The sequence below is a fragment of the Haemaphysalis longicornis genome, unplaced genomic scaffold, assembly GCF_048455015.1.
Source record: "Haemaphysalis longicornis isolate Haplotype H1 unplaced genomic scaffold, Haemaphysalis longicornis Haplotype H1 scaffold_10, whole genome shotgun sequence".
Taxonomy (NCBI): domain Eukaryota; kingdom Metazoa; phylum Arthropoda; class Arachnida; order Ixodida; family Ixodidae; genus Haemaphysalis; species Haemaphysalis longicornis.
In genome coordinates, this window is record NW_027526204.1 from 152,551,758 (window position 1) to 152,577,085 (window position 25,328).

At 47.6% G+C, this 25,328-nt stretch overlaps 2 protein-coding genes across 5 annotated transcripts in view; one reads left to right on the forward strand and one right to left on the reverse strand.

The window, feature by feature from the left end:
• Tm9sf4 (transmembrane 9 superfamily protein member 4) overlaps positions 1-9,753 on the reverse strand; it is a 30,041-nt gene extending 20,288 nt beyond the window's left edge. The window contains exons 1-6 of the mRNA XM_077691314.1: positions 9,500-9,753; positions 3,655-4,088; positions 2,428-2,530; positions 1,936-1,988; positions 1,480-1,521; positions 471-712 (exon numbers count right to left, since the gene is read on the reverse strand). Of these exons, the coding sequence (XP_077547440.1) occupies positions 471-712; positions 1,480-1,521; positions 1,936-1,988; positions 2,428-2,530; positions 3,655-4,088; positions 9,500-9,526 (901 nt within the window). The 5' untranslated portion in view covers positions 9,527-9,753. The remainder of the gene's footprint in view (positions 1-470; positions 713-1,479; positions 1,522-1,935; positions 1,989-2,427; positions 2,531-3,654; positions 4,089-9,499) is intronic.
• A 158-nt stretch (positions 9,754-9,911) lies between these two features.
• Rps20 (ribosomal protein S20) overlaps positions 9,912-25,328 on the forward strand; it is a 59,215-nt gene continuing 43,798 nt past the window's right edge. For 3 of the 4 annotated variants that reach the window (XM_077691318.1, XM_077691320.1, XM_077691319.1), the window contains exons 1-3: positions 9,912-10,071; positions 10,250-10,355; positions 11,349-11,568. In XM_077691318.1, the coding sequence (XP_077547444.1) occupies positions 10,069-10,071; positions 10,250-10,355; positions 11,349-11,568 (329 nt within the window). In that variant the 5' untranslated portion in view covers positions 9,912-10,068. Of the gene's footprint in view, positions 10,072-10,249; positions 10,356-11,348; positions 11,569-13,803; positions 13,919-25,328 lie in introns of those variants that run through there. The other variant, XM_077691316.1, reaches the window with a different exon arrangement.

A 25,328-nucleotide genomic window follows, 5' to 3' on the forward strand; every position in this document is an offset into this window, starting at 1 on the left:
AATGGGAAATGACGGGCTCATTAAATGAAGACAGAGATAAGGGTCAGCAGACATGAAAGCCAAGGAAGCAAAGGGGAACGGGTGGTTCGTCATTTATTCTCTTTCAAATGGACATAATTTTTGAAATGTTTGAAACACAGAAAGAAAGATTGTGAGCCCTTCTCCCACCTATGTCATCTGTAGCTTTTGCTGCTCTTTACAGTGTTCTTCCCTCGTGTGCTGAGCTCCCTTAATCCCTTCAACTGGCGCAACAACACCCACAAATGCCAAATGCAAAAACGCTTGCCAGGCCGCCCCAAGGTTCACCAGCTGGCAGTCATCTGAAAGTAAGTGTTACGCCTGCTACCACGTTTTGCACAATGCACCACCGGTGGTCCGACCCATGGTTTTCATTCAGGACGACAATGCAAGTCAACACCACCGCTGCGGCAAAGTGCAGACTGCAACCAATCCCGAGACCCGTGACTCACCCGAGAGGAAGAAGACGACGATGACGGAGTTGACGATGGAGAACCAGTGTATCTGGACGTCGGTCATGGCCAGGTAGGTGTCCCAGCGGGAGGCCCACCGGATGCCGCTCTGCTTCCACTCCACCTCGTAGCTGAAGTACAGCTCCGTCACCCCCTGCTCGCTCACCTCCTGCTTGCGCGCCTGGCTGACGTCAAACTCGCAGCCGCCCCCCTTCAGGAACCGCATCGAGTCCTTGTGCACGCTGCACGGCCACGCACCACCACGGCAAAAGGAGAAAGCTGATCAGCGGCCAGCGCTGGTCAACGATACTTGCGGCTGGGCCGCTAACATAACGTCGGTGGGCCTAAGAAATCCGTGTACAGATGCTTCCCTACATTATCATCACCATCACACCGTCTTCTATTTCCCAGAAACTGAGTGGTTCCCCGGGTAAAAGCTGCCTCAGCAGCTTGACAAAGCCCCAGGAACCACATACAAGGCAACAGCAGCGAGCATACAAAGGTAAAAACACTTGTTCATGTACAGTAGCACAAAATTCATAACCTACGAACTTGCAAAAAAGTGCCGCTGAGAATTGACCATTTATTCACTTATTCATGCAAAGTAAAACAAAATGCATAGCCCACAAACTTGTACAAAGTGCCTTGGAGAATTATTACTGTAATTAAACGTGGACAGGAATGACACCACAAGGGGTTCTGGCTGACGCTGTTTCAGCTGGGATAAAGAACTTGCACTCAGTTAATTTCGGTAGTCAGTTTGTTTAAACCCGCTCGCTATACATCGTGCAATAAGACTGGTACAGAGCAGTATACGCGAAATTCCAAAAAAGCCCGGTAATCAACATTGAAATGCCACATTTTGACAACATCAAGAAAGTGACTGAATAGGTATGTCCCTCAAAGATGGCTGTTTAATAAGAAAAGGAAACAAGCAGAAATGAATTTTCTCTCCCATAGGGATAGCAGAAAAAACCTGTAAGACAAGAGCAACGAATGGCATACAGACCTCTTGGTGACCACTTCAAAGCCAACCACCCTGTAGTGCTCGCTGCAGAAAAAGGAAAAGAATTGAATCACACAGTGAATGAAGCAAATATGGGAAGGTTTGGCAGTTTGGCATCGGCCCCAGGGCCAGCCACAAGTGCCTCTGTAACTTTTGCATACTCATATGCTCTCTACTAAACGACTGCTTACTCTTATGAATGGCATGTAAACGTTAGAGTGTCCCATTTCCAGATTAAGGATCATTAAAAGCACAGCCCTTCCTGCACACATCTTGCAACAGTATAAGCCTTTTCAGAAAAAGCTCGATGCTGTTTCGTGATGGATGCTGTGCTTGAAGCATGCCATGAAAAAAGAGCAGGCACTCTTCAGGGCTGGAACCAAGCCACCTCCCTGAGGTACACCTCCCCATCCGATGCCTGCATGCAGTCACAAACTTTGGACAGTTCAGGGTACGCACTTGTCCTCGGTGTGGTAGTAGAGGACCAGTTTCAGGTGGTTGTTGATGTACGGCTGCAACAAACACAAATGAGGGAGAAATCAGCATCCCAGGTTTCACGGGCACATGCTGGATTAACAACATCCCAAGTCTGACGCACATCCTGGGACAGAAAGATCTATGGTGCCTGCGACTTTAGACAAATCCTACTACAACAAAATTCCTGGGGCACACACAAATGTTTTTGGTGAAACTTTGTTGTTGTGAAGAGAACAGAAAGAGAAAAGTGCCATTAAGTAATTGAAGCTCAATGGTCAGTTCCACGAAATTTCTTGGCCCCCTCTGCCCCTGTGGCACGTGCCGCAAAAAGCAAGCTGGCTAAAGCAACACGCTGCAGCCAGTACACAGTAAGTATCAGAAAACAAGAAGAGCCTTGTCTTTGTCTAGAAAGCCCAGCCGGTAACCATGCTCGTAACAGTCGGCATACAACAGGTATCAGGGAACGGGAAGTACCTTATCGTTTTCCAGAAAGCCCAGCCGGTAGCCGTGCTCGTAGAGGGGCTGTGAGCTATCGAAGGATTCGAGGCGTGTTGCACACGGCATGTTGTCCACAAGCCTGCACAGTTTACAGGCAGCAATGGAATGAGGGGAAAATTTAGCATTCCGCATGCACGGCTTGTGGCCCATCTCCAAAGTTGACAGGGGGCAAAAGCATGTCATGTGGAACCTTGCATACAATCCTCATGCCACATCGCTCTACAAACGGGACATAAAACTGATGACAGTATGTTAACAAATGCTTTGTCTTTAGATGGGAAATGGCGACAGAACACAACCTTTGAACTTTTGGTAACCCAGTCAGCTCTATTCCAGCTAAAAAAGACAGTTGTTTGCCTGGAAAAGCAAAAATAATGCTGAAAAGCTCAAATTTCATGGCATCAGCAGTGATGTAAAAGGGGAAATACTTATAACACAGTTATCAATCAAATGAAATTAGAGGCACACTACAACCGTACAGCAATGCTTCTTGGTGGTGGCTTTGTTGGCGGCCACCAAAAGGGTAAACAAGTCCCGGTGAAGTCATAAGGTCCTGGCGAGAAAGTGGGCGGTGAGTCACCACAGCTTATCTATTATCTATTACACTTACTATCTAGATCACTTGTTTGAAGTTTGAACTAAATTGGCACCACTGTAATAAAAACAAAGCAGTCTTCATGGTCCCTTTTAAACTTCATAGATGTGACAGAACACAATTGCAAGAATACACACAAGATCCACCACCCACAAGTGCTTCTGCAAAGTCCTAATGATGCAGACCTTGTGTGTAAGAAGTGTCTACAAATTGACAAGAACACTATTTGACTGTAGGTTGCACTTTCCATTTGCTGCAGCAATCATGCCTCTCACCTCGTTTCCCTGGGTGCCACATTGAGCTTGTCTGTTGTGATTTCACCTAGCCCTCAGGTGATAGCCAAGTAGCCCAACATTTTCGTTCACTCCTTACTCTAAAAAAAATATCCAATACTTGCAAAGATAACTATGGGAAGGCTTTGACTGCCTTCTCTGCGCAGTTGCTATGAAAACTTGACATCATGCTATGGCAGGGGGAGCGGATGATTTCAAACCTGCTCTGAGTGCGCCAAATTCCCCAGTTGTGGCAGCAGTGAGTGCAAACTGCAGTGGGCGCGAACTGCCCCACTGCTCCTCGATCCTTTGCCCACAAGGGACGGGTGCACTCACAGGTGGACGAAGTACTGGTGGCGTATGCGCTGTGCGGCCGTCTGGGAGTCCTCCAGCTGCCAGGTGATGGGCGGCGGGCTGGTGTCACGCATGTGGCACAGCAGGCGGCAGCGCTGGCCCACGGCCATGTGCACCTCGTAGGGCGTGTTCACAATGCGGTCCCCGCGCAGCACCTCGCCCAGGTTCTCGGACTTGTAGGCCAGCGTGCCGTTCTTGGGCTTGCAGAAGTTGAGCGAGTAGTAGGCGTACGGCAGCTGGGTCAGCGTGGAGGTCATCTTGACTGCCTTCACCTCGATGGGCTGGCCCCGGCTGAACTCCACCGGCGCCACACCCGGCACGTAGAAGCCGCCCGCCATGGGGCCCAGCAGCAGCAGCAGCAGCAGCAGCCTCTGCGGGGCGGCGGCAGCGGGCAGCCGCATCCCAGCACCTCCCAGCTGCAGCAAGCATCAGCGAGCCCACTCAATTTCCACACACACACGCACCCGGTTGTGCAGGTGTGACACACAAAGCACTACGAAAAAAATTCAGATTTTAACGCACTGAAGCTACAACTGAGCTACAAGGCGTGTTGTAGTGAAGGGCCCTGGATTATAATTTTGACCACCTGGGGATCTTTAACTTGCGCTGAAATCTTGACACACAGGCGTTTCCGCTTTCTGCCTCCATCAGAAAAGCAGCCAATGAGGATGCAAGGTGCATATCCGTGTTCACAATCGCAGGGAATTTATGTGCCGCGTTTCTGGGAGAATGGCTTTTCACTCAAAGCCACTTAATGCTTTTTCACCAAAAGAAAAAAGCATTAAAAATTCAAAATTCGCAACAAAAACTGTACTATAGAAACTTTAACACGATAAAATGACTAAGCAATGTTTCATTTGCAAGTTACTTTAAGGAATGTCCTATTGTGCAGAGAACTTTTGTAGCCATGACTCCCAAAAGTATGCACGAGTGCAACTTACAACCAAAGAAACCAAATGAGGTGCTCTAGCACAAGTGCTTCGGAAGGTAAAATGCTGTAAAGCTGACATGTTTATTTTTTAAACTATTTCAATCCTCAATTTTTTTCTATAAATCCAGGGCCTAACAACTCAAGGTCTTGCAACTCCCATACACTAAATTTTAACCAAGAATTAATTTGAAGCACCTGACGTTCTTTAGCATGTTGCAAAAAGATTGTTTTTCCCTTCTTTTTTTGTTTTTGTTTAGGCGTTTTTGTTTTTTTCCTTCATCCCAAAGCCAGCTGCCACGCAGCAAATCTGCACCCCAAATTTACACCCGCTCAGAATTGAACAAGTTTTTGTTGGAATTTGTTTAGATGCTAACAGGAGCTTCCGCGTTTAGAGCATACAAGTTTTATTCAAGCCTAAAGGGGGCAGAGGCATGCCATCAGTCCTAGCAATTTGTCCGCATTCCCCATGCACCTGCGACCCTGTCACAACAGCTGGCCCATGCGGCAGCTCCAGCTTTCCGGGCCTGCCAGTTCCGGGCAGACAATGTCCCTGGACAATCCATGTGCGCACAACAACAAAGTGCCGTTACAAGCCAGGTGTACACAACGCAAAGCAAAGCAAAATGTTGTGCTTGTGGCTTGGCTCCTACACACGTGCAGCCAAATGCAAATGTTTGGCGCTAAGTGTAAGGGTTATTACTGGGTACAGGTGAATAAGGGGAAAAGACAAATGAAATGGTAGCAAACATCGCACAAATATTGACTCCGTACATAAAGTGTTTCTTTGTCTTATACAGCGATAGACCCTTTTCCAGTAGCGATTTGCGCATGCGTGGGCTGCCTGTCCGCCATTCTTGTCAGTAGCCTCGGGAAAAGTAAACAAAAGGGCGTCCCCTCAGGTTGGGCAGCAGCTATGCTTCCTAGAGCTACATGTTTTTATTTCCTCTTTTTCGACCGCTTGTGGGGAGTTCGCACGTGCACAAAGAAAATGTCTCACAAAGGAAAGGGGCAAAGACGTTGAGGCTGACCACTCTGCAAACACATGGCTACCTGTGAGGGAGTAAAGTAAAGAAAAAGGGGCCCTTTGACCCCTGCAGATTAGTCACGGGAACGCGCGCCTGCTACCGTGACATTCGTGTGAAAGGTACGACTGACAGGTGGGTTCGGGAGGGTCTGCAAGACGAGAATGTTTTGTGCACGAGTTCTCCAAAAGCCAAACCTTTTTGGGGGGCGTGCCTTACTGCCAATTTCAGTTCAGCATAGCGGCTGCTAGGAGGACAGGTACTGGAAAAAGGTCCATTAGCAACGAGGAGATGATGAATGCCCTAACACTTCCGAAATTCATGCGTGTGCCACTAAGTCGCATTACCCAACATTGAGTGAAAGTAGCAGGAGATGCTTACTAACAAATCAGCAAAGATGTCTTTGCTATGGAGTCATCTGATTCAAAATGCTTCTGCCTAGCACTCGTTCCCTTAGTAGATTACTTAATCTGTCTTGCTAGATTTCACAAAGGTCTTTGACATCATTAATCATGCCACCCTGTTTAGTAAATTGGAGGGTTATGGGATAACTGGGGCTCAATTTACATTCCTGAAAAATTATCCGCACAATAGATAATGCTCAGTGTGCGTAGCAGGTGCCTCTTCTGAAGCTAAGCTACCTGTGTGCCCCAGGGATCCAGTTTGGGTACTTTGGCATTTATTATTTACATTAATACTCTTGTCAAAGTAATTAATCCATTTCACTGCGTCTTATACGCAAATGACACAAATGTACCTGCCACGGATGACTCTCTATCTGCTCTTACTTTACATTCGACTAACGCACTTCTAGATATTGCAAAATGGTGCTCCAAGAACCAACTTATTAATAACCCAGCCAAAACCCAGTTTACAATTTTTACATCTGCTCAAAGGTCATTATTACCTTTTCATCAACCCTTAAGCCTAGGTCCTCACTCTATATCCGCCTGTGATGGGGTTATTTTTCTTGGTGTTCATCTTGACTGCCACCTGAAGTTTATTCTCAACTCTGATCACCTTAGAAAGAAAACGACCTTCGTAATTAGGGCTCTAATAAAAGCTCGTCAAATTTTTCCTATAGTTACTTCTGTCCCTGTATTTTGCCTTCATTCATTCTCATATCATGCACGGTAATGCTGCTTGGGGAAACGCATGACTACCCGCTGCGGTGGCTCAGTGGCTAAAACGTTGCACTGCTGAGCACGAGGACACGGGTTCGATTTCTGGCCGTGGCAGCCGCTTTTCTAATGGAGGCAAAAAGCAAAAACACCCGTGTGTATGAGATTTCGGCGCACGTTAAAGATCCCCAGGTGGTCAAAATTAATCCGGAGCCCTCCACTACGGCGTGCCTCATCGCCCGCATTGCGTTGGCGCGTTAAACCCTAGAATCAATCAATCAAACACATGACTGTCATCTTTAATCCAATCAGAGCATACAAAATCAAGCTATCCGTAACGTCACAGACAGCTAGCCTTACTCCAGTGCAAGCAATCTACTCCATTACAATAAAATCCTAACTGTTCGTAAGTATTTTTTTATAGCATAGCCTTTCTTTTTTTTCATTTCAATTGCGAAATGCACAGCTACTGTTTGGTTTTATTGATGTGCTTTTTTTACGAAACAAGAATGTGACCAGATTTGTAACCAACCTAAACTTTTTGCTACTTGCATTGCGCACAAATTATGGAAAAATGACCTCTGCCTTTGCAGCCATTTCTTTATGGAATGACCTGCCTCTCTCTATTAAATCGATGTCTACATTGACATCATCTAAAAAGTCACTTAAAGTTTTTCTGCTAAACTGTTAGCTGCCTGTTTTTGGTGTTTTGGTTACATATAATCCAGATAACTGTATTTTGATTGGCAATGTCCGCTATTAACTAGAAATGTTATTTCCCTTTTATCTCTTTTTTTCCCCCTTCGTTCTTTGCATTGCTTTTTGTTGCCTGTAGTGTAACTTAGCTAATATTGATTACTTACCCCAAGATATTATGTACTTGACTGCCATTCACTCATATTACGTGTTGCTTGTATGCTTGATCTAATTCCTTGCTTGTTAGGATTCATTGTGGGTCCTGTTACAGTTTTTAACTTTGGGATCCTCATATATATGATATTATTACTGTACTACTTTTTTGGAATCACTAATAAACCGAAACGGAAGCACCCTCTGTTCATGGGTTGAGTACTTCACGCACATCGCGGGCTGGCTTCCTTTCTCTCCAATGGTTGTAGTGGTGGTCTCCATGTCCTCGCACATAAAGCAAGAAGGCAGCCTTTTTTGGCAGTCACATTTTCTGTGGTCTTTTGCCGTCGCTGGCAGTGGTAGACCACTGTGCTGCTCTTCTTCACAGGACGCGCAAACCTGCTTAAATGCCCTGAACCAGCGAAAAACTGCTGCACGTGAATGTGCAGTGTACCCAAAAACACACAAAAGTGTCTTCCAAGACTCCAATTTGTTCAAACCGCTTTTGAAGTTGTATAGCGTCATCGCTAGAAAATCACAGTCGAGATCCATGGCAAAGCCTGAGCTTAAGCAACTCTGTTTGCCCGAGCTTATTGCCGACACTAGGCAGCACTGTACCAGACTCAGTACAGATCTATTTTATGCTTGCAAACAGAGGAGGAAACTGCGGGTCCTCTACAGTTGTGAATGCATCACAATAAAAAGTGTCGCTGCTATTAGAATAGGCAGAATCTGAGCTAGTTGTATCATAATCAATTCAGTATTTAATCAGTCGCTGCTATTGCATGACAAATATTGTGAATATTGTGAAGTTCGATTTGTTCTGTTGTGTCTTGTTTTTGTTAAAGCACTTGCGATTTATTTTTGCATGTTTTCGTTTTGTGACCACAGTTGCGACCGGTGCCAGTGCAACCACATTTTTGTGACAGAGTACGCAGAGAAAGTCTATAGTGCGAAAATACGCTGGATTATCCCCGAACATTTGTTTCCTGCCTCCAAGTTTGGGTTTTGCATTTATCAAGATGTCTACTGACCCTCTGGTACATGCCTATTAAGGTGATCCCGAATGACTGTGTCCTGTTCAATTCACGACATAACTATCACGATACATAACGCTGGACACCGCTTCGATAAATATATTCTAAACGTCGTCTAAGCACGGGGACAAAATCAGATTAGAAATTAGGAGACTTAATTCTAACAGGTGTGAAACACGCGTGAGGTGATGATTAAATTGATCTCAGAACTTTCTGCGTCGTTGGAGTTCCGAGTAGACAGATTGTCTGCACTTACACGGCGACAGTTCAGAACATCAAGATTTAATGAAACGCTGGCTACGTTTGCCACAAAGGTCGGTAGTTTCTGCGCTAGTTTCGATTTTTGTGGTGACGGAACAGAGGACTTAAAATGAGTCATTTGCGTCCGATTTTGGCTCTGTTATACCTAACGACTTTTTGATAATGTTGACAATGTGGCAAGTGGCAGTGTATAACAGACGGTCAACAAAAGCTGCGGGTGTATCGATTGCTCCCTTTCTTCCCCTCCGATGCTACAGAACTTCATGCGATCGCTGGCGGCGGCAGAAAAGCATACAATGGCCTTTGAAGACGCACCTGCGGAAGCAATCTCTCTCGCCAGAGCGAAAGTAAACGCGGCTGTTGACCGTCTTGATTCACCGAGAAAGCTATAGAAGCTACCTCGCAACGCCCAGTTGGCGATCTACGGAACAGAGCCCATACAAACGTAGTCACAGTCACCTATGTTCTGGGCCGCACGAAGGTATGTGTGCTTACCACAATTGGCAACGCTTGGCGAAGCACGAATCGGCTCGAGCTGTAAGTTTGACCTCCACTAAACAGCCGGAATTTAAAGATTAAAGGCCGCTTTATGCGAAAATTACTCACCGATCGGCACAGCGTAGACGTCGCCATGCTAGGAAAGTAGGAAGTTACGTCAGAGTCTATGAGAGCGCGCAGATGTTGCACCAGTTGTATTCTCTGGATGTTGAGCGTTGGCGGACGACAGCTAGAGTAAGGGCGAGCAACCGCATCTTTAGCTCAATGTTTATCCAAGGCACACGCTTTTATTTCGTTGGCGGAGAACGCTTAATGCGTGCACGCACAAATCACCTGTGAGCACCCTACCGACGCAAGCACCGCAGGTGACTCAACAACTGCGCTTCCGCTAAAAAAGATGCTCAAACAATTTGATGTATTTTGAACGTGCATCTTCAAATAATTTTTAAATTCATAAAATTGTTTTTTTGTGTGTGTGAGAATAAGCACGGTGCCATTGAGTTAGTAGAGCAAGATACCGTTGTCGTTGGTGGCGCCGGTGGCGCTTCACTTCCTCTTCCTCTTTCCCCACGTTGTCGTAGCGCGAAGTCGCACGGTCCCTGGCTCACCGCTGTTCAAGTATTTTCATCTGAAATAACTTGATTAAGTCGGCCAGAGGAGTATCGCCTTAGGTAGTCATGGTAAGTGTCCTGTTTAAAACTAAATTTTTTTGCGATTTTGTGCAGCCCATTTTCGTAGTTTCCCAAGTTATGCTGGTATGCTAGGCCTAGCCTTGCTGGCGTGCAACTGGTGGCCGGCGGCGCTTGCTCACGCTTCTCGTCGTGGTAACGCTGGCATTGTTTTCCATCGCGTTTGCAGTCTGTGTACAAGGACGCCGGGAAGCCTGTTGACGACTCGCAGGCGTGGCCTGTCCACAGGATCAGGATCACCCTGACGAGCCGAAATGTGGCCAGCTTGGAGAAGGGTACGCATTCATCTTGCAGCGGCGCACTGTGTTCGAGCACGTGCTGTTAATGTGTATTGTGCGTCATCGTGATCTGGTGGCTCTTCATAATGATTTGCGGATTTTTTTTTTTACTGTGCAATTCGATGCACCTTGTCCCTTATCGGAAAAAAAACAGCATGGCAGCAAGGAGGACAAGTCTTGCATACATAAGGAGATGTTTGCAAAAAGCGTGTGTTTGCAGATAAATTACGTTGGCGCAGAGTTCGCCTCTAAATTTAAATACAGTCGAACCTCGTTATGACTAGTACGAGGGCAGTTAATTTGTTCGTTACATCCGGTATTCGTTGTAGCAGTAGAGGTCAAGATCAGATCTGACAAGTCTGCAATCTGGCTCGCGCAAAATCCTAGATACTAAAACGCATATCCGAGGCTTCGAATCCGCTATTGACGAGGTAATCCTTGCCTGTCTCTTTGTGGCATTTCAAACTAAATGGACCGGGCATGAGAACGTGAAATTACAAAACAAAATTTATGTGACGAAACGGGCCTGTGCTCTTATTTATGTGTTGTGTTATCCTCTGTTTGTTTCGCATTTCTTTATGCTAGCTTTTGAGTTGAAGTGTCACTGAAATGCCTGACCAAGCGAAGTATGCATTTTAGTTGCTGTAGCTGATAATTCTCGATATCAGTGTTTGTATAATGAGGTTTGACTGCACCGATTTGTCCACCACAGGCGGGGTTTCGTTTAGACGGTGTGAGCTGAGGGAGTGAAGTTGAAAGGAATGCAAGCTTAGCTGACAAGATCACTATATGCATGCAGATGTGTGGGGATTTATTTCCTTACCTGCTGGGCATTTCACTGAGTGGCGTTATTCATGTGGCATTAAATGCAAGGTGATCTCAGTGCTGCAGTAATTGCTGACAATCGCAGTCGGGCATAAAATTTCTTTTGGGAGGGGGATGCCAGATGGTCTTGTTTCGTGCCATGCTTGACATTGTCCATTGCTGCAGTGTGCGCCGACCTCATCAAGGGCGCCAAGGACAAGGAGCTGCGAGTGAAAGGCCCTGTGCGGATGCCAACCAAGACGCTCCGCATCACGACCCGCAAGACCCCCTGCGGGGAGGGCTCCAAGACCTGGGACCGCTACCAGATGCGCATCTACAAGCGTGTCATCGACCTGCACTCGCCATCCGAGATCGTCAAGCAGATCGTATCCTTTGCTTCCACATGGTCAGCTCCCCCACATTTGCTGCATCTGTGCACCTAAAGGAGCCATGAGGACAACCTAAATCCGCATTTTATTTGAGAGAACTCGCCTTTACCAACTGAACCAACTCCATTCTAGTCCAGTAGGTAGATGGGGTTCTTAAACAATTCGAGATTGCAAGCATTTTTTCTGGGTAATACGAGGTTCCAGCCTTTGTTACTTCTTGCAAGCATGTTTTCCAGCAAATACCTTAGGTAGAGTTGGGACTTGGCACAGTTGGTAAAGGTCCGGTCACACATGCCGACAATGACACTACGACCACCAAAAGTTGGCCACGTGTGACAAGCTTGGCGATCAAAGGAGGTACATGACCAGTCATAGGAGACGTTCGCCAGTGGGAAAAAGAAAACGGTTTAAAGGAAAAAGGATAACGGCAATAATAATGAGAAGGCACAATTGCACCAAAAGGTGGTGCCTCTGTAAGCACTGCATTATTACTGTACAAAAATGAGCGCACCACTTCCTATGCAACATTTGTTGTTTGAATTTAAAGGAGCCCTAATAGGCTTCTGAAGGCCGCCATTTCAATTGCGCAATCGCTAGAGTACCCCTTCACGACAATGTATACCAAATATTACACCTCTGCGTAAAGCAGGGGCCACACAACTGCGCAACAAAGATCCTTTCTTTCTTTCCTTGCTCACCTACCACTTCCTTGCCTCCGCACTGACGTGCGACAGACTGCTTGTGATGCATGAAGCTTTGAACAGGTACAGCTGCGCTATTGGTGGGCCCCGTTAAATGCTGTAGCCAATCAGCGTTCCCGGGTCTGGGGGCAACGTGGTTGCGTGCGGCGCTCCTGCACCGGTGGCACGGACGAATGTAGATCATCGTCATCTGTTACACGAGCTTAGCTGAGTTTGTAGGTATAGCGCGTTGTTTGCAAGGTATGAATAACGGTGAAAAACACGGAGCGTCTCTGCGGGCACAAATGCCCGCTACACACGCAACCGCGGCAAGCATCTGCCTGCACGGTCGACGAGAGCCCACTGCAGTGTGTGCACGATACGGCATACATCGCTGCAGCAGCTAAAACTTCTCACCGCCCACCAGAGCGGGACTACTGCTGAAAATCAGTTTGCAAATACGTGAAAGGGGGTGATAGTGCAGTGAAAGATTGCCTGGGGGATCGTCGTCGGCGCAGCCTCGCAAAGCAGTGTTTGGATAACTGTAGCGTTGCTAAGCCTTTTTCCAGACCTTGGTGGGACCAGTTCACCGCGACCGCGCCGCATGCCGATACGCTAACAAGCCGCTATAGTCGTCGGTGGCAATCTTCAATTGTTGTCGTTAGCGAGCATGTTGTGTTTGGAAGCGCCTGTCTGGCCTTCAAACGCTCGTTTCCGCTATTATAAAACTGACGTGCCGACGTGAGGAGCCATTTGATGCGGGTTGGCCATCGACCGGTCCCGCTGAGCGGTAGCGGATGTAGTAGCTGGAGCTTGTCCGTTTTCTGCTAAAAAAAAAGCGTGACGTACCGCCAAGCAGAGCCAATGGCTGCGCGCATCTCGAACCAACCCCGTTTCTCTAGGTGGTCTTGCGCCTGGTCGGTGACGTCACAGTTTCCACAGTGCTTTGGAGGCGCGGTGAAAGAGGAAATGTTCACGCCTTTTTGCGGGCCCTTTTCAATGAACGATAACTCGGCTAATACTGAACGCTTTTAAACCATTTTTGTGGCAGGATGTTCTTTGAATAGTACTCCAACGAATGCGCACATAAAATCGCAGCCTTTGGAATCCTGTTTAGGCAACCTTTAATTGGTTTGAATGGCAATAGCCTTTGAACTGTCTGTTCTGGTAGCAGCAGTAATATTTGGTTGGCAATGGCACTTCAGCACCATAGAAGGACGAGGGACAACACAACAAAGTGAGCCAGTCTGCCATATTCATTTGGCAGTTGAGTGCTTTGGCATTCATGACATTGAGTATTTCGTAATGGCTGAAGTGCCGTAAGTGGGCAATACAAAGGAAGGGATGGAGGTAAAACACTAAAAATACCCATGCAAAAAGTACCATCGTTAGTGAAGGGGAGATGGCAAATCTCTATTGCAACTGGCGGATTTTTCAACAACTGGTGCAGTGTGTCGGGCTTGTTGGCGGGGTGTGACTTCGCCTTAAAGTGCTTGGTTTTCATTCTCGTGTATAGTATTGTTTCCCCCTCCCATTACGGCAGTGTGTCTTTCCTTAGCCTGATGTGCACAGACGTCCATCAGCATCGAACCTGGCGTCGAGGTCGAGGTCACCATTGCCGACTCCTAAGCTGAAGTCCCCATCCTGTCACATTAACAGGAAATAAAGACATCTGACGAACCTCACACTCATTGAGTCTGGGAAGCTGATGCAGTTGCATGGGTAGTGTTCTATTCTTACTTGGCCTGGCTTGCAATTTGCACTTGTCTTTTGCGTGTAGCTGTTTTGATGTGCAAAAAACGTTTACTTGGGGGGGGGAAATGTGCGCGTTTCTGCACCTGTTTCGTCAACGACAGAAGCTGTCGGAATGTAGGAGAGAGTGAGAAAAGGCTCTTTATTAGAGGAAAGCAGTGGTCTGCCAACATGCTGTTGCATATTTTATGGGGACAGGAAGGAAACAGGGAAAGCGAAAAAAGGGTAAAAGAGGTGGGTTAATGTGTAGCTTTCATTTGACAACGAAGTCCAGGTGGTCAAGCAAAGTGAGGATACAGCCCTAAATAGTTTCAGCAGTGCTGATCTTGATAGTGATGTGGCCAGCACTTTCCACTGAGATGAGGGAGATAGATGGCCACACTTGATTGATTTGATTGTAGGGCTTCACGCAGGCGATGTGGTGCGCCTAGTGGAGGGCTCCGTATTAATTTTGACCACCTGGGGATCTGTAACGGGCTTTATTACTTCCTCTATCAGAAAAGTGGCCGCTGTGGCTGGGAATCGAACCTGCTAGATGGCTGCACTCGTGAAACCGTGCTGAAGGCAGTTCGGTGCAAAGTGGTCTCTTGCTTGGTTATGTGCTGGAATAATTACGTGGCGCTCATGTTTGTCTTTTTTTTTTTTTTTTTGTGTCCTGTGCGGTGCTGTTTCCATTCCTTCGATTATTTACCAACCAGCCCAAGTTTCAACACTAGCGTTTTTTTTTTTTCTGCTCTGTGCATGTGCTACAGCTGCGACAATTGTGCCATTTTGATACAATTTCATATTTTTGAGCCAAGCTGTGCCAAAACCACGCAATTTGTTTAAATTGTGCCACACTGGCAAATTGCCTTACCAGGTGCAAAATTTCTCAGTTTCGTGAACTGAAGTGGGGAGTAAAGGGCGTGTTGGCTACATACCTGATGTTCGTATATCATCCAGTCCAGTAGTGCACACAGCACTCTATATACGTAGTCCATAGCCTATGCCACCTTTGCCATCTATGCAGGGGTGAGACAGCTGCGCATATTGCGCCTTTCTGATACAATTCCATTTTCCTGCGCCAAGCTGCTCCAAAAGCACGAAAATGACGAAAATTGCGCCAAACTGCTCCAGAAGAGCCTCAACGGCACGGATTTTGATACTCATGTCAGTTTTGGCAGGGACAAAAGCCTCCCGCATATCCTGGTCACCGCTTTTATTGTCGGTCAATCGCAAACACAGAAATGGCACAGATAGAAAGACTGAAACGAAGCAAGCGATAGCTTCTAAAACTCGATTCACTTTCCGTCCGGGTTCGCAGAAACGGCCTTCTCGATTAGGTATCGCTGTGTCAACAAACATGGCCGCCGCCTGATCTGGCTGCTACCAACGTACTCAGTGCGTATCGCCGATATTTTCCCTGGTTTATTTTACGCTGTCAGCTGAGTTCCAGTGTATTCATTCTGTCTGTTGTGGATCTGAACAGTGACGTTAACGCAAGGATGTGGTTTGAGATTGGTGCCAGGTTACGGGAAGTTGGGCGGCTCGAAAAAAAAATCATTTAAATGTGGGGCCTACGACTTCGGCGTGGTTTGTCCTTGAGTGCGAAACGCGGTGCGCGCGTCTATAATCAGGTTCGTGCAGTGAATTTTTTGGCTTGTTGTGCTGTTGTAAAATGTTGAGGTGTTGCTGTGCTTCAATGCGTGATTGCGAGCCTCGGGGATGGAACGGTCGATACGAAAGTTGCGGGCTGTGCTGCGGCGCTGCGACCTGTTCAGGCAGCGCCCAATAGCCGCAGGACTACACGGTTGCCATAGAACGCGACTATAACACTTGTTGTATGCAAAGTGAAATTTAATGCCAAACTCTAGGTAGCTAAACATTAACGCTACTCAAATGACCATAGGGTGAACCTGCGCCCCGGGGACTGAAACGGGTAGGCTGGTTGGGCTATGCGACCGTTAGCTCGAAGCTGCTCAACTGTTGCCGTGACTACAGTCGTTCATACAACACAGCCTGGGATTACAAAAATAATAATTTTAGCATTAAAACAGAAAAAAAACGCCACAATTGCGGAGCTCTTAAATTTGAAAAGAGTTTAGCAGTCCGTCTGTTCCGTCGTGTACGTAGTTGCCGTGCTCACCGGGACTCGTCTGGGCACTTGGGCATTCGTAGCCGTAGGGGGATTAGTTGCCCGCGCCTCCTCGCCCTTCCGTGCGCGCAGGCGTAGACCGGTCCAGTCAACCGGGTAACAAAGTAACCAACAGAACAGACGGACTGCTAAAACAATCTAATGTTAACGGCAGATTTGTTGTCAGTGTTGCGTGCAGGCGCAACACAATATCACCAATTAGGAAAAAGGTAGTGCAGTTAGTACTTTGTGATGCTCTTAAAAACTGTTTCAGGTAAGGCTGTTTGAGTGTTCTGTGTATTCAAAACTGATTGAAATGTGCACTTGACCCTGCAAATTGCTGAAATAATGATTTTTTAAGCTCACAAGACGACGTATTAAATGTCCCTAACTGCTCCAAATCAAGATTCTTCTGCTCCAAAATTGAAATTTTGCTGCTCCGAAAACTGCTCCCAAATCTGTTTGGGCTGTCTCACCCCTGTCTATGTCTCTAGTTCACTCGCAAAAGGACGATGAAGGGACTTTAGTTCACTGTAGTACTGCACTTGTGCTGAAACTAAAGTCTCTCTAAAGCATATGAAGGGTCTTCAGCGTAGACGAGCGCTTGGCCTGCCACCGGTATATCCGATGAAAACATTCACCATTGGACGTCGTTATTGCACTGTGTGGTTGGAGCGCTCTTGCACGAAATGTCGTTAATACGTGCGTGCCCGTTTTTAATATACCAACTGCTGGAATGCAGCGACCGGTTGACTAGTGGTTTTGACTTCAGCGCGGGTGTGGCGACCCTCTACTGTTAAACATGCGAAACGGGCAAAGGCAGGGTAGTGGCCAACTAACTATAAGGACACGACGCGAGGGAGTCGTGAAGGACACGAGGGAGTCGTCATCGAGGTTGGCTAGTAGCCTGTTGGTTGGAAACTCCATCGGGACCCGGTGCAGTGTTTTTCCGTAAGCGAGCCAGTGCCGCTCGTACCTCCGAGATGAGGATGTCTTGATCCAGTGTGGGGTTCGGCTCGCCATCGTAGTCTATGTGGCGCTGTTGAGGACCAGGTGGGAAGAATTTTGCCTCGAGGTTCGTCAGAAGTGTGTCTGCTGAGTGCTTGTGCAGGAGGGCCCGTAGTTGGTTCAGTGACGTTGTCTTCCAGGTAGAGGGGTCCAGGAGGTAACGAAGAATTTTCCAGGTTTTTGACGTGCTCACATCATTACCCATGGCGTCACAAAGGGAGAGCCAACTCTCATGGAAAAAGTTCACGTGCGTACTTTGCCGCCTTTACCCGCCGCGGTGGCTCAGTGGCTAAGGCGTGGCGCTGCTGAGCACGAGGTCGCGGGTTCGATTCCCGACCGCGGCGGCCGCTTTTCTGATGGAGGCGAAAAGCAAAAACACCCGTGTGCACGAGATTTCGGCGCACGTTAAAGATCCCCAGGTGGTCAAAATTAATCCGGAGCCCTCCACTACGGCGCGCCTCATCGCCTGCGTTGCGTCGGCGCGTTAAACCCTACAATCAATCAATCAATCAATCAATCAATCAACTTTGCCGCCTTTCAGTGAGCTGCGCAATTTTCTATTGTGTCGTTGCTTTTTGGAGCACTTTTGCAGGCTGAGTCTAGCTTCCTATATGTGTAGAAGGTGTGTGTCTACGCAGGTATTGTCGGCATTTGTATGTAACTTAGTAGTACAAGCGGCCTGGTCCTGAATAAGTTGGGTTATCCACGCGGAATATTGGTCTTCCTCCATCGGATCTGGGATGTCCTCTGTATGCCGTGATGACCTCATTTTCCTAAAACCAACCCAGTCTGTTAAGGAGGCACGCCCCACTGTGCGGACCAGCTCAGGGCCTGAAATGACATTTTCAATAATAAAATGATCACTGCCCAGTGCCTCTTGCTTGTTTCGCCATACGCACCTCACCTGCTTGTTGCTCAAGGAAAGGTCTGGCGTTGTATCACGGCAGGTGCTTGTGCCCATGCGAGTGGGTATGTTGAGCTCGTTAAGTATCACCCACGCTTTCTCGTCTATATACTTGTGAAGGTAGTTGCCCCTTGGATTAGCGTAACCCCAAAGCGGGTGCACCGCGTTGAAGTCTCCACTGACGATAAGCTGATGCCTGCCTGCTTTCTTTCGAGCCACTTCTAGCGTGTCATTTAGGGCCTGTGGGGAACATTTGGGTCGGCAGTATACATTGAGATGGAAGATGGGTAAGGAGTTCTTGCAGCCCTTGGCGGGCAGTAGTTCTGGGAGTATGCCTGGGGCTCCTGCAAGGGGTAGGGGGTGCTGTATAGGGGTGACTGACCTGGGTGCCAGCGTGTGTAACACTCGCGTGTCACCCGTATGAAAGGTGATATATCCGGGTAGCGAAGCGTATGAATTGGTTTCTTGTAAGGCGATAACGTGCGGGGCTGTTTCTTGAATATACTGGATAAGTTCTGCGCGTTTTTCGCGGAAACCGCGGCAGTTCCACTGCCAAACTACTGTTTCGCCGCGGTTCCGTCTATTCTTATTAGGAGGACCCAGCTTCTTCCATGGCATCTTTGGGTGGAGGACGAAGGGAGGTAGTGACGCGAGTGCGCTGTCTGGGAGATGCTTCAATTTTCGCGAGTCGTTCCTCGAAATCGGCATGCATATCTTTGAGAGCTTGCATGGTCTGATTGAGTTGCTCCGTAATCTTTTGTTGCGAGGAGGTCAGCTGCTGCAGGAAAGAATGTATACCCATCACCTCGTCTCGAGTGATAAATGTCGTGGGATTTGCTGGCGTTGCGTGGCCTGACGTGGGGGGGGGGGGTTGTAGAAAAAGGGGGGGTTTGTTGCACCTCTGCATGTGGCATTCAGTTGATTCCTGATGGGCAAGGTTGGAACTAAACACTTGCATTCATAAAACAACTTCTCAATCATTTAACTACAAATTTCATTTTCTTTTTCATTTTCGTTTTCAGCCATGCTACTTTTGGGCTTCTTTGTCTCATGGAACATTTCCTGCATTTGCCGCATGTTGAATTGCGGCCTACTTTGTGTAACTAAATGAGGCTGAGATACCTGTCTTGCATAGCATATTTTCGCCGAGGCAGCAATGCAGTTTCACAGAAAAAACACCCAAATGCCTGTTCTTTTTGTTTGTTTTTTATACACTTGATGACATTTTCTCCAGACCTGCTTAGTTGTGGAAAGAGGAATGAGCCGCCAAGACCCGTTCTGATGCGTGCTTTAATGAAACATGGCAATGATGGTGATGATGGGCACGAGGGAGGCGAGACATCATCTTTTTCAACACCTTCCTCGTGGTAAATATAAAAACTTAGACACCTGTAACACTGGAGTCGCGACGAAAGTTGTATAGGTGTGACGAACTCGCACAGTGCACAATAACGTGTTCAGTTACTTTGCCCATCTGAGGATCAATTCTTTAGCTTAGAGTGCTTATACAATCGTTAAGTGCAGTTGAGAAAAGTTGTTGCAGAAAGAGCTACTCTTGGATTTTTCGTGAACCCGCCCTTTCTTTGCAGTGCATTCCTGCAACCTTGGGTGACTAGCGTGAGCTGATGCTCTGGTTTGTCTGGCATTTCAGGCATCAGAGAAGGGGGTGCGGTGCTCCTAATAAAAATCAGTTGTAGAAACCGACATTTCTGTGAAAGGTGTCCGAAAATTGAGGCAGTGAATGAGTCGGCCAAAATAGGCATTCCTTGAAATTTACTTATTAACAGGAAGCAGGCACCAAAACGCACAAAATCGAAATTGCTGCGAGGAAGCACTGGCAATAAATACTTGGGTGGGTGCTTGTGTAATGATCACGTGAAACATTCACTGCAGGTGGCAACCATGAAAGTGCCTTCAAATTTTGTAGGGAGTGTCACATAAATGACTGGGAGCATGGAGCAGCAATGGAGCGGTTCACCTCGCCTGTACTGTGTGAAGCAGGTCAGGCGGTGCTGCACTCCCCTGTATTTACTTCAATGGTACAGTTTCCGGCACCTGTTGAGGTGGAGCATAAGTTCAGGCTTTCCTGGCACTTTGTAGGTGTACGAGTGACAGAAGTGCTCAGGCCTGGTTGAGCTCACATGGAATGAGCACTGAATTTGTGTAGGCTAGTTCAAGAAGTGCGAGCTGAATTGAACAGACTGTTCAGTGCCGAAGATGTGTCTTTATCAGGCAGTGTAGCAACTGAGAAAAATATTGCAAAAGCCAGGAACTAGGAAAGGTACGAAGCTGCTGTGTTTGGCTGCATACAGCTTCTTTGTACAGAGGGCAACACCCTTGTCTATAACACAGGTTTCGTACTTATAGCCTTATCTTTCCTCGACCGAAAAACATTTGAAGAAAACTATTGTGTCATTCTGAAGCCTTAACAATATATTTTGACCTCAACGTTTTTTGTGACAAGTTTGAGCCCGCAGTTTTGAGAGGTAATCAACTCAGTGTTATGGACAAGGGTGTTGCGCACTGTACTTAGTGCATTTGTTGCCGATCCATGGTAGAATTTTTAAAGGGTTATCGGGTTGCACCGTGCGCAAATCTAAATGCGCGCGCTGAACATCTTGTTTTGTACATTGTCACCAGACGACGCCACAAACCTGGAGTTTCAGATTATAGTGAACTAGAACAGGGCACTTAGCTAATTTCTTGTTCCTGAGAGAGAAGACTAATTGCAGAGGAATAAAAATGTGTGTAAAAAAATTAAAAAAAATCAACCATATGCATGGTGAGTTAGGTGAAGTATCATATTTGCACGATTCCAACGCGCACATTTCGTTGCTAAAAGTAGTCGTCAAATTTACGTGCGTGTTTCAACCGGGCTCGAAACCGATATCGCCTTCAAAGTGGCCAGCAGCATTGCCACGGACGCTAAGTACAGTCGAACTTTGGTATAATGTAGTAGTATCGGGACAGTAGTTTAATTCGTTATATCCGATATTCGTTGTAGCTGTAGAGCTAGAAATCGGTTAAAACCATTAGGTAATCTGGCTCCTCGCTGCAAAAGTCCTTGATACAGAAACGCATTATTTTAATCTTCGAACTTACTATAAACAAGGTAAGCCTTATCCTCCTCCTTGTGGCATTTCAGGCTAAGTGAACCAGAACAAAGTTCATTTGACAAAACGGGCCTTGCGTCTTTCGCCTGCTTGATCAAGGAACCCGTACGGGTCCCGAAACGTCTCTGTGTTTTCACCTTGGCTTGGTCAGTGACTGCATCTTCGTCCTCGCCATGACACCTGACAAGACAGACTATCGTCGAACTCTTGACTGTAAAACGGGCCTGCGTTCCACGCGAGGTGCAACAGCCGGGTCTCCGACGGTGGGAGAGGGGCCGCCAGCTCTGCTGTTTCTCCAGCCGTGCACCACTAGCGCAAGCTGCGGGAATTCTTTATGCGATGCTTGAATGGACCAACGTGCCGGCACGTCCGAAAGATGGAGGTCAAGACGATTGAAATAACAAACGCTCTTAATGTTCCCCACTCCTGTTTAATGCCAACAGTTTACGAATCAAGATATTTTTGCATGCGATTGGTGTCATGTCTTTTACATCTGGGTAGAATTATTTCTTCTGATTTTCTTAAACAAACACATGCGCGTTAAAATCGTGCCGATATGGTATGCAAAGTACAAACTTTTCACGTACGCACCACGAATTACCATATGCCGTATGTAATGCGCCATACAACTTGTACAAAATGGTTACATTCATCCACCCCTCCTACTATTTCATTACCTGTGTTGGAGCAATGGCCTTCTGCTTGTCTAATCTTACAATTGATCTGTTCATAGTTATCTTCAACCAAACTATGGAGCTTTCTTAGTACAGCTGCTGAAGCGTTTTTTTGCTGGGGTTTTCCGGACTTAAATTCTCACTCGACAAAAAGATCGCAAAATGGCGGCTAGAAAGCGTATACAGACATACCCGGTTATAACGAACCGCGTGATTCAACGTGATTTGTTTGCTATACGAAGAAGTTCGATACAGTCAAACTAGATTATAGCGAACTGCAATATATACCACAATTAGTTCGATATATCCAACAGTTCGATATAGCCGAACCCGCCTATAACGAGTTTATTGTTACGAGTTCGCAATACGCGGGAATCCCCTTGCCAACCCCGCATGCAGAAACGAACAAAATAAATTATGTCATTACCATACACAAAACAATCGATTTATTGCGAATAATAAAGCTATTTTCCGCCTTAACTTCCTACTTCAAAAAAAAAAGCTGTTATTTTTGTTTTTACTTTCGTTTTGGCAGCGTCAACTAGCACAGCATTTTTTACTCCAGGCATTGTTTGCACCAGTTCGAGTCCGTGTCCTTCAATATCGCAGAAATATTGGCGGAGGTCATCGACTGCCGAAAGCACTTCATTAAGCGTCGGACGGCTTTCACTCGCGACACCCTCTGCCTCCTCGGTGCTTTTCATCAGCATTACGACGGTGCTGCTGACGGTACCCGCGTCCGAGGAGCTTACAGTGACGGCAACGTCGTCGACACTCAGGAAATCGTCGAAGGACACTCCTTTCGGCACAGCATCGGGAAGGTTGGCAAGCTGCTGTCTTGGTCCGGACTCACTGACTGGGCGGGTTCCGTCGTGAGTTCCGCGCCTCGGAAACAGTTACGGAAAGTGTCGGGCGCCATGTCACTCCATACGAGGCGCAGTGTCTCAGTCGCGGCCTTTGCTTCGCGGCCAATCAACATCTCAATCGCCGCTCCGAGACCATGCATTTTGGCGGCCATTCTATGCACGCCGAGTTCGATATATCAGATGTGAAGTTCGTTATAAAGAATATGTTTTGCGTGTATTTCCGTAACGATTTATTTTTGTTCGATATATAGCATAATTCTTTCTATCCGGGTTCGTTATAGTCGGGTTTGACTGTATAACCAAACCCGCTTATAACGAACTTCAGCACTATCAAATTCAGCGCTCGTTCCCTTTGGTGCACCGCGCACTGTTTATCCAAAAAGCGCGGTCTCAGATGTGGCCCCGCTGGTGCCGGGTGTTATTTTGCGGTGGTTGTAATTCCTACTACCGGCGGCATGTGAAAAAAGACATTTTCAACCGACACAGAACCCGTGCACAAAACGCGCCGGATCGGATCGCTTTATCAGCGGCGATGAACGTGAAGGTGAAGAGCAAACCAACGCTGCACTCGATCAGCGAGAACCCGTGTTCTGACAAGCTGCACCCATGTGTTGCATTCAACACTGACGGGAAAGCGTTTGTTTGCACTTGTTTGGATAGTCGTAAAATGTCCAAACACTCCGGCACTCCGCTAGCAGATCAGCCGGCGAGACATTTCGGAAAACATTTGACAGATGGCGCCGTATGCATTAGTGTGTCGCTACGCAAAACTGATGAGACGCTCTACTAAAACTCCCATCGCGGTGTCACGTAGCGGGACGCAAAAATTTAGCGTTTAGCGTATGCAAAGGCCACAAACGCTGTACTAAAACTCTATTAGCAGCAAAATAGCGTGCGTATGTGAAACCGCTTGCGTTTACAAAGCTGCACGCCGAGCGCGTACGTTTCAAACCTAGTGACATCGTTTAAATACACTGGCAAGCACAGTGTAACGTAGTCAGATATCAACCGTATGCTCAGGCGACAAGCAAGAGCTTGTTTTATGTGGGGCGGAGATTGCGCATAAAGGCCCGTTCGCACTTGCGACGAAAGCGAGTGAGAGCGGCAGGAATTCCGTCGCTTTGTCGCGCGACGATCGTTTTTGTCGAATGGTCGGGACAAATTTTGGTTGCGCGACAGAATTCCCGTCGCTTTCGCTCGCTTTCGTCGCAAGCGGGAATGGAAAGTTCTGCCGCTGCCGTCTGCTACGCAGCTCGGAGGTAACCGCGCGATCTGCTCGGGCCGGATGAACGCGCACACTCCCGCACGGCAGCGCCCCAAGCGGCAGACGGCCGCGTACATCGCTCCCGGCGCCCGCCTGGAGCCCGCCCTCGGCACACTAGCCAGTATATTTCAGGCACTATAATGGAGGAAAGATTTTTTGCTTCCGATGAACCTAGTTCTTTGCCCCTGTGTTTTTAAATACGTGAAGTGATTAGCACGTCGTCCTCACGCAGCTCTGTATCGTCGTAGCATCGCTGATTGTCCGAACGAAGCTTGCAGCTAAGCCAATGCAGCGACCGAAGCTGTGTGTGTGTGTGTGCATCGCCTCCTGTGTGTTGTGGACGCGTTCGTTTCGCGATGAAATGCGACATTGTACTTCTGCGGGTGGATAGTGCTTCCCATGGTCTGGATTATCTTTCTCGAACGACGTACCACTCAACCTCGCATGGGGTATGTGCAGTGTGCCTGGCTAAAAGCCTTCTCGCTTGCGCGCCAGAGTTGTGACTTGCTGCTCGTCCCCGCAAACCGGGTGTGAGGTGAGTGCCGTATTTACGACGGGCAGGAGGAGGCAACTCATCGTCTGTCAATCGCGGTTCAGACTTGCAACGCATGTTGTGACGTTGCGTTCGTTCGAAACGCATCTCTGGATTGTTTTGAAGTTGAATAAAATGTACGCGTCAAACCCGGGCATTCGGCTCAGGTCGTTCTCTGCGATTGCACCAAAGAAGTGCCACGGGACTTTCTTTATGGTACGTACTCACGTAAGATAAAATCCACGTCGTGTTATGGCCGTGTTGCATTCAATACAAACGGTTAAGCGTTTGTTTACACTTGTTTCGTTTGTCGTAAAATGTCAAAGCACTCCGGCACTCCGCTGGCAGATCAGCCGGCGAGCCGACGCTGAGCAGACGACTCATCTCTTTGCCGGAAGTGCGTGAAAAAGCCGCCCAATAGCAGGATGTCTAGCTCATGACGAACATCTGGGAATCGATGATGTAGACATGTGAAGATGGCGGCGTCCAAAAACACGAAGGAAAGGGTGAGAAAAAAGCGACAAACTTTGCAACAAAAGTGTGAGCTTTCCGCTGCGCGTAAAAGAGTAATACTTGGCACAGGTGACGTTGACGACCCAATCTAGCGATTGCGCTAGTTCATTTAGTGTGCTCAAAATGCCTTTCAGGGCCCCTTTAAGCGAGCCTGAAGCGTCCGCCGCCGTCCGCATAGCAACAGCTGCGGGTGCGCGCGCTCCTCGTCTTCCTTGGCAACGGGGGGAGATGGGCGCGCGCTGCCAGGCCGCTGACATGGCACACACCCACGTGGGGGATTGGCCAAGAATCGGGCGTGAGAAGGGCTAATGCACCCGCTTAAAGGAGTACTGACACGAAATTTCAAAGCTGAGATCCG